Consider the following 9749-nt stretch of genomic DNA (forward strand, 5'->3'; position numbering starts at 1 on the left):
CTCATATGATAAGATGAAGCATCTTGTGGTTAAATCCGAGTCTTAGGGAAAGGGTCTCATTATTCATGGGAGACAAGATCAAAATATTGATGATGATCATGAAAAGACACATGAATGAAATTCAACTCTACGGTTACTAGTGATGCAGCTGTTGCTTCCTCTTCCTTGTTAGATGATGATATTACTAGACTTTGGCATATGTGCCTAGGGCATATGAGTGAGAATGACATGGTAGAATTGAGCAAAAGAGGACTTTTTGATTGGCAAGGAATTTGCAAACTGAAGCTCTTTGAGCACTGCATTTTCGGGAAGTAAAAGAGAGTTCGATTCACTAGAAGAAACCATAACACGAAGGGAACATTGGAGTATACTCATTTTGATCTATGGGGGTCATCCAGAGTGCCTTCGAAAGGTGGAGCTAATTATATGCTACCACTTATTGATGATTTCTCTAGAAAAGTTTGGGCATTTTTCTTGAAGAAGAAAAGTGATATGTTTTCCTCATTTAAGTCTTGGAAAACTATGATTGAAAAACAGACAGAAAAAATAAATAAAACATCTGCACAAACAATGGCTTAGAGCTTTGTTTTGATAAGTTTAATGAACTGTGCAAGTCAGAAAGGATTGTGAGACACCTGACAATTCGTCATACTTTACAGCATAACGGTGTTGTAGAATGAATGAAAAAATGATCATGGAGAAAGTTCGATGTATGTTGTCAAATGCCAACTTACTAAAGTTGTTTTAGGCCGAAGCTGTAACACCCCTTACCCGTATTCCTTACCGGAATAGAGTATGAGGTATTACTAAATTTTTAAAAAATTTCGACAGCATTCCTACTTATTTTTGCTTAAACCTCCTGCAAATTTAGAACACATTCCAATATACCAACCAATTTCATTTGTATAAACACACATATAGTTTAACTATTAATAAACACTACATTTAAAAGGGAACCATAACATATATTTACATGATGATCCCACATTACATAAATTGTCTATACATGCCATAAAATTTGAACACTAGTAGTAAAATACCCCAAATGTGAAGGATAGTGTAGATGATTGTCGACTTCGTTCCAATTTCGAGTTGGTGGAAGTCACTATAACCAAGAGAAAATAAAATCGAGTAAGCATATAGCTTAGTAAGTAAACACATGATAAATAAGTAATTACTCCCATAACTACACCAAAATATAAACTTATTCATGAATAACTTTATTGTTTAGGCAATTTCCAGCAAGCTGTTTTTCTGCGTCATAGTCGCTAATTTATTTTTATCTGGAGCTACAGGGCTCCAAATTGAGTTCCGTAAATTTTCCCTGAAACTAGACTCATATACCATTTCACTATAAAAATTTCAGAATTTTTAACCTAGCCAATTAGTACAGTTTATTCATTAAACCTTCCCCTGTTTCACTACCCAACGGTTCTGACCCTTACTCACTAAAATTCACTTAAATCTCTGTAAAAAATTTTAAAAATGGTTTTGCTTGTTTCTAATAAAATAGACTCAATAAGGATTCCAGGGATATAAATTTCATGCCATAATTATTTTTTTCAATTTTGGTAATTTTCCAAAGTTAGAACAGGGATCTCGAAATCAATCCAGCCCTGTTTCAGTAAAATTCAGATATCTCCAAAATACAACTCCTTTGCTTATTCTATTTCTTTCATATGAGAATAGATACATTCAACTTCAATTTCATATATTATTCAGCTTCCCATTCATTTTCCACCATTTATGGTGATTTTTCAAAGTTACCCAATTGCTGTTGTTCAACACAGTTTATAATTAAATCGTTCCTTTTGCGTTTTTGATATTTTCTCCCATCTCATACATGGGTCGATTTAGTATTCAACTCAATATTTACCCCATAAAATTTTCCACCATATGGCAATATTCATCTTCCACACTTTTTCGTTGAACACTCGGAATGTTAGCCGTTATTGGTGGATCCCGCACTTAGCACCACCACTGAATCGGGGAATCAGCACTTAGCAACCCCTCGGGGGAATCAGCACATAGCAACCCCCTTTTTATTTCAAAGATATGGTGGATATCGCACTTAGCACCACCAATGAATCGGGGAATCAGCACTTAGCAACCCCTCGGGGGAATCAGCACATAGCAACCCCCTTTTCATTTCAAAGATATGGTGGATATCGCACTTAGCACCACCAATGAAATCGGGGAATCAGCACTTAGCAACCCCTCGGGGGAATCAGCACATAGCAACCCCCTTTCACATTTCAAAGATATGGTGGATCACGCACATGGCACCACCCATAAATCGGGGAATCAGCACACAGCAACCCCTTTTATAGACAACATACTCCGGCTTATTCCGAGTGTTCAACCCATAACCCATATATTGCAACCCTTTATCACCTTTCCCGATTTAACAACATTTTTAGGATATTGCCAAACATTTATTTTAATTCCAAATAAATCTCAACATATATCAAATAATATCAAAATAATACATTAAGTCACGTGTTTACTTACCTCGGTGCAAAATATCGTAATTTTGCACTTTACTCCACTATCTTTTCTTTTCCCCGTTTGATATACTCTTCACGTCTTTCTTGATCTATAATAGCAAATTTAACTCGTTTATTATTCACATTTATTAAAATAATCCACCACCCAAATTTTTGAAAATTACAATTTTGCCCCCAAACTTTTGCATAATTACACTTTTGTCCCCAAGCTCGGAAATTAAACTTCATCACTTATTCTTAAGTTTTATAACATGCTGAACATTTTTCCCTTCTATGGCAACATCAAATTCCCACTCCAACACATACTTTTGAATATTAATTATTTTTACCGATTATGTCTATTTACCCGTTTTCGCTTAAAATTGCTTAGCAAAAGTTGTTTAACATAATCTCTAGCTTCATATTCCACCATAAAACAGCAAAATAAACACATTTCACCTATGGATATTTTTCCAAATATGAACCCTAACACGAATTAATGGTAGAATAAGCTAAACCAAGTTACCGGGACTCCAAAAATACGAAGAACATTAAAAACGGGGCTTAGAATCACTTACTATGGAGCTTGAAAGCTTAAAAACCCTAAATATGGCTTCCCCTTGCTGATTTCGTTCACCATGAAGAAGATGAGCATATTTTGCCATCTTTTTCCCATTTAATTCTATTTAATAACCAAATGACTAAAATGCCCCATTTAAAAAAATCTATTTCACCCATTTCTTATGTCTATTTTTGTCCATCAACTAACTAATGGTCTAATTACCACATAAAGACCTCCAATTTAAAATTTCATAACAATTAGACACCCCTAAGATGTAGAACTCAACTTTTGCACTATTTACAATTTAGTCCTTTTGACTAAATTGAGTGCCCAAACGTCGAAATTTTTGAACGAAATTTTTACGAAAATTTTCCGTGAAATTGTAGACCATAAAATATAATAATAACCATATTTTCCCTCGTCGGTTTGTGGTCCCGAAACCACTATTCCGACTAGGCCCAATCGGTCATTACAACTCTCCCCTTTAGGGATTTTCGTCCCGAAAATCTTACCTAAAAGAGGTTTGGGTACTTGTTTCCTCATAATTTCCTCCGGTTCCCACGTAGCCTCTTCCATTCCATGTTTTTGCCACAACACTTTCACTAAGGCTACACTTTTATTTCTTAACTGTTTGACCTCCCGAGCCAAAATCTTTATGGGTTCTTCTTCATAAGTCATATCCGGTCGAACCTCAATCTCGTAGGAGAAACTATATGTGAAGGATCCGAACGATAACGTCCGCAACATCGACACATGAAATACATTATGTATCTTTTCCAACTCTGGCGGTAAAGCTAACCGATATGCTACAGGCCAACTCTCTCGGTAACTTCATATGGTCCAATAAAACGTGGACTTAGTTTGCCTTTACGACCAAATCTCAGAATCTTCTTCCATGGAGATACTTTCAAAAACACTTTATCACCCACTTGAAACTCAATTTCTTTTCTCTTTAAATCCGCATACGACTTTTGCCGATCTGAGGCGACTTTTAGGCAATCACGGATTATTTTCACCTTTTCTTGATTTCTTTCACCGAGTCGACTCCATGAATCCGATTCTCACCGAGTTCAGGTCCAATATAAAGGGTTCTACATTTACGCCCATATAATGCTTCATACGGTGCCATTTGTATACTTGATCGATAACTATTATTATAAGCAAATTCAACCAAGGTAGATATTTCTCCCAACTGTCCTTCATTTCTAAAATACAACACCGGAGCATGTCTTCAAGAACTTGAATCACCCTTTCGATTGCCCGTCGGTTTGGATGAAATGCGATCGAAATTCAATTTCGTACCCAAAGCTTCCTGTAACTTTATCCAAAACCTCAAGTAAATCTCGGATCTCTATCCGATATAATAGATTTAGGCACCCCATGTAGTCTCACTATTTCACAACATATAATTCCGCCAACTTTGTCAAGTGAATAATCAATGCGTGTCGGAATAAAATGGGTGACTTTGTCAATCTATCCACAATTACCCAAATAGCATCTTTCTTCTTTGGAGTTAAAGGCAATCCTATCACGAAATCCATCGTGATACTATCCCACTTCCATTCTGGAATCGTTATCGGTTGAAGTAAACCCGATGGCACTTGATGCTCAGCCTTCACTTGTTGATAGATTAAACATTTTGTTACAAATTCCGACATATCCTTTTTCATGCCTGGCCACCAATACAACTTCCTCAAATCATTGTACATTTTCACACTACCCGGATGGACTGATAAATCACCACTGTGTGCCTCACCTAAAATAGTCCGAATTAGCTCATCATTTCTCGGTACACATATTCTGTCCCTGAACATCAGGCAATCATCTGAACCAATTTGAAAATCTGAGTCAACACCTGCTTCACACTGAGCTCTCTTGGCTTGCAATTTCATCGTCATTCTTTTGAGATTCCCGAATTTGCTGAAGAAATAACGGTCTAGCTCTCAATTCAACCAACATTGAGCCATCATCGAGATAAAGTTAACATCGTACCCATAGCTCTCAAAGCAAATAAAGATTTTCGCTCAAGGCATCAAGAACCACATTAGCTTTCCGGGTGATAATCAATCACTAGCTCATAGTCTTTGATTAGCTCGAGCCATCTTCGTTGCCGCAAATTCAAGTCTTTTGACTCATCAAATATTTCAAACTCTTATGATCGGTGAAGATTCGGCACTTTTCACCATACAAATAATGACGCCAAATTTTTAAAGCAAAAACAATGGCGCCAATTCTAAATCATCGTCGGATAATTCTTCTCATGCGGTTTCAACTGTCTCAAGCATAAGCTATTACCTTGCCCTCTTGCATTAACACACACCCAAGGCCATTCAACGATGCATCATCAGAATTACAAACTCCTTCCGGACTCAAAGTTGCACCAACACCGGCGCCTCGGTCAATAATGCCTTCAACTTTTCAAAACTCATTGACATTTATCGGTCCATTCAAACTTGACATTCTTCTACAATAACTTAGTCATAGGAGAAGCAATCATCGAGAATCCCTTGACAAACCGTCTGTAATACCCAGCTAAGCCAGAAGCTTCTAACTTCAACACATTCTTTGGTGGCTCCCAATCAACAATTGCTGAAATTTTGCTTGGACCAACCCGAATACCTTCACTTGAAACTATATGTCCCAAGAATCCAACCTCACGAAGCCAAAACTCACTTTTGCTGAATTTAGCATACAATTTCTTTTCTCTCGAATCGCAACACGCTTCTCAAATGTTCGCATGTTCCGATTCATCCCGAGAATAGATTAAAATATCATCTATGAACACCACCACGAACTTGTCTAAGTACAGCCGAAAAATTCGGTTCATCAAGTCCATAAAAATAGCTGGAGCATTAGTCAACCCAAAAGGCATTACCAGAAATTCATAGTGTCCATACCTCGTTCTAAAGGCGGTTTTCGGCACATCAGACTCTTTAACTCTCAACTGATAGTAACCAGACCTCAGATCGATCTTGGAGAACACTGTTGCCCCTTTTAATTGATCAAACAAATCATCAATTCTCGGCAAAGGATACTTGTTCTTTATGGTCACATTATTGAGCTGACGATAGTCAATACAAAGTCTCATAGAGCCGTCCTTCTTTTCACAAATAACACAGAGCACCCCAAGGAGAAAAACTTCGGTCTCACAAATCCTTTATCATCAACTCTTGTAATCGAGCTTTTAATTCCTTCAACTCGATCGAGAGCCATTCGATCACGGTGCAATAGAAATCGGTGCGATGCAGTAACAGATCAATAGAAAACTCAACTTCTAATCGGAGGTAACCTGCAATTCCTCCGAAATACATCCGAAATTCACGAGACTCACCTAAGACTGATTCAAGCTTCACCCGCTTATATCAAGATTCAACACATAAGCAAGATAAACTTCACATCCCTTTCTCAAGTATTTACGGCGGACATGTGCGAAATCACCATAGGCAACTTATTCGGCTCCTCTGTTTCAATCCGAGAATTTCACCATTTTCACACTTTAATTCAAGAATTTTCATCTACAATTCACCTTGGCATCATGCAATATCAACCAATCCATCCCCAAAATAACATCGAACTCATCAAATGGTAACAACATCAAATTAGCCAGAAGCAGTGACCTTGAATCATCGAGGGGCAATTCTTGCAAATCTTATCAACTAAGACATACTTGCCTAATGGATTTGATACTTTAACTACATATTCAGTGTTTTCAACAGGCAATTTCTTACTAGATACCAATTTCATGCATACATATGAATGAGTAGAGCCGGGATCAATCAAAGCAATAACATCTATATCATGAAGAGAAAATGTACCAGTAATCACATCGGGAGATGAGGCATCCTCTCGAGCACGTATGGCATAAGTCCTGGCAGGCGCTCTAATTTCTGATCCTCCAGCTGCATCTTTCATCACACTTTTACCACTGACTTTGCTTCCCACATTTCTCGGCGGTCTCCCTCTACTAACAATATCACCCGATCCAGCTCTTGGCAAATTTTCTTCCTCTCTTCTCTCAGGGCAATCTCTTACATAATGCTCTTGGGAACCACACCTGAAACAAGCTCGTTTAAATCCCCAACACTCACCAATATGTCGCCTGCCACACTGTTGACATTCAGGCCGGGTGTTTCCTACATTGCCCACACTTGCTACAGAGGTAGCTCGAGTTGTAGCTCCAGAATCGACCTCCCTCGGTCTCTGCGTGAATACCCAATCGAACCAGGTTGGTCGTGGATCCATCCCTTTAAACTTCTTCGGATGAGATTGAAATGTTCTGCCCATTGTCCTCTTCCTTACATCTTGAGATTCCATCTCTGCCCTTCTCTTTTCTCTACTCAGTTCTTCAGCTTTACAGGCCCGATCAACTAACACCACAAATTCTTTTAACTCTAAAATCCCAAGCCGAACAAACTCCCGTTCATATTCTGCTACGGACATTCGGCCCTGTTTCAACCCGAGAAACTCTTTGCGTTTTTGATCAATAAATCGTTGGCTTACATATTTCTTTCTAAATTCTTCCTGAAAGAAGTCCCAAGTAACTCTTTCTTTTGGAACCACCGATATCAATGTTTTCCACCAACGATATGCCGAATCCTTCAATAAAGACACAGCACATTTCAAACATTCTTCAGGGGTGCAAGATAATTCATCAAATACCCGAATAGTATTTTCAAGCCAAAACTCGGCTTTTTCCGGATCATCATCAACATTGGCCCTGAAATCTTCAGCCCCATGCTTTCGAATTCTATCAACAGGTGGCTTACTTGATCTCACCAATTCGGCACTCCGTGGAGCTACGGGGACCGGTTGAGGAATAGGAGGGTGGAGGAGGAGGAACATTCGATTTACGGACATATTCTATATACCAATCACTCATCATTCGGAGGAAGGCTTCCGAGCCTCATCCTATCCATGTGTCTCATGTCTACTCTCTTCTGCTGCGGTCCCTTGCTTGCGAGAGCCACGTTACTTTCAACATCATCGCCACACTTCGATCAGGATCCATTTACTATATAAAACAAAATTTTAAATTGTCAGAAATCATCACACTATCACAATAATTTTATGGCATGTATAGACTGACTTCCACACGTATTTTATTGGTCCGAGAACCGACTAAACCGTAGCTCTGATACCACTAAAATGTAACACCCCTTACCCGTATTCCTTACCAGAACAGAGTATGAGGTATTACTAAATTTTTAAAAAATTTCGACAGCATTCCTACTTATTTTTGCTTAAACCTCCTGCAAATTTAGAACACATTCCAATATACCAACCAATTTCATTTGTATAAACACACATATAGTTTAACTATTAATAAACACTACATTTAAAAGGGAACCATAACATATATTTACATGATGATCCCACATTACATAAATTGTCTATACATGCCATAAAATTTCGGAACACTAGTAGTAAAATACCCCAAATGTGAAGGATAGTGTAGATGATTGTCGACTTCGTTCCAATTTCGAGTTGTTGGAAGTCACTATAACCAAGAGAAAAATAAAATCGAGTAAGCATATAGCTTAGTAAGTAAACACATGATAAATAAGTAATTACTCCCATAACTACACCAAAATATAAACTTATTCCTGAATAACTTTATTGTTTAGGCAATTTCCAGCAAGCTGTTTTTCTGCGTCATAGTTGCTAATTTATTTTTATCTGCAGCTACAGGGCTCTAAATTGAGTTCCGTAAATTTTCCCTGAAACTAGACTCATATACCATTTCACCATAAAAATTTCAGAATTTTTAACCCAGCCAATTAGTACAGTTTATTCATTAAACCTTCCCCTGTTTCACTGCCCAACGGTTCTGACCCTTACTCACTAAAATTCACTTAACTCTCTGTACAAAATTTCAAAAATGGTTTCGCTTGTTTCTAATAAAAATAGACTCAATAAGGATTCCAGGGATATAAATTTCATGCCATAATTATTTTTGTTCAATTTTTGGTAATTTTCCAAAGTTAGAACAGGGGATCTCGAAATCAATCCAGCCCTGTTTCAGTAAAATTCAGATATCTCCAAAAATACAACTCCTTTGCTTATTCTATTTCTTTCATATGAGAATAGATACATTCAACTTCAATTTCATATATTATTCAGCTTCCCATTCATTTTCCACCATTTATGGTGATTTTTTCAAAGTTACCCAATTGCTGTTGTTCAACACAGTTTGTAATTAAATCGTTCCTTTTATGCTTTTTGATATTTTCTCCCATCTCATACATGGGTCGATTTAGTATTCAACTCAATATTTACCCCATAAAATTTTCCACCATATGGCAATATTCATCTTCCACATTTTTCGTTGAACACTGAATGTTAGCCGTTATTGGTGGATCCCGCTTTAGCACCACCACCTGAATCGGGAATCGGACTTAGCAACCCCTGGGAATCAAACATAGCAACCCCTTTTTATTTCAAAGATATGGTGGATATCGCACTTAGCACCACCAATGAATCGGGAATCAGCACTTAGCAACCCCTCGGGGAATCAAAGACATAGCAACCCCTTTTCATTTCAAAGATATGGTGGATATCGCACTTAGCACCACCAATGAAATCGGGAATCAAGACTTAGCAACCCCTGGGGAATCAGACATAGCAACCCCTTTCACATTTCAAAGATATGGTGGATCACGCACATGGCACCACCCATAAATCGGGGAATCAGACACACAGAA

General features: G+C 37.8%; 1 protein-coding gene across 1 annotated transcript; it reads right to left on the reverse strand.

Annotated features, from left to right (window-relative positions):
• Window positions 1-1761: 1761 nt before the first annotated feature.
• LOC128041090 (uncharacterized) lies at window positions 1762-7488 on the reverse strand. Its single transcript, XM_052630414.1, has 2 exons — window positions 6864-7488; window positions 1762-2596 (listed from the first exon to the last, which is right to left on the reverse strand). Exons 1-2 carry the CDS (start codon window positions 7486-7488, stop codon window positions 2541-2543), a joined length of 681 nt encoding a protein of 226 aa, XP_052486374.1. The 3' UTR covers window positions 1762-2540.
• Between the last annotated feature and the right edge of the window lie 2261 nt (window positions 7489-9749).

Source organism: Gossypium raimondii, chromosome 5 (assembly GCF_025698545.1).
Source record: "Gossypium raimondii isolate GPD5lz chromosome 5, ASM2569854v1, whole genome shotgun sequence".
NCBI lineage: Eukaryota > Viridiplantae > Streptophyta > Magnoliopsida > Malvales > Malvaceae > Gossypium > Gossypium raimondii.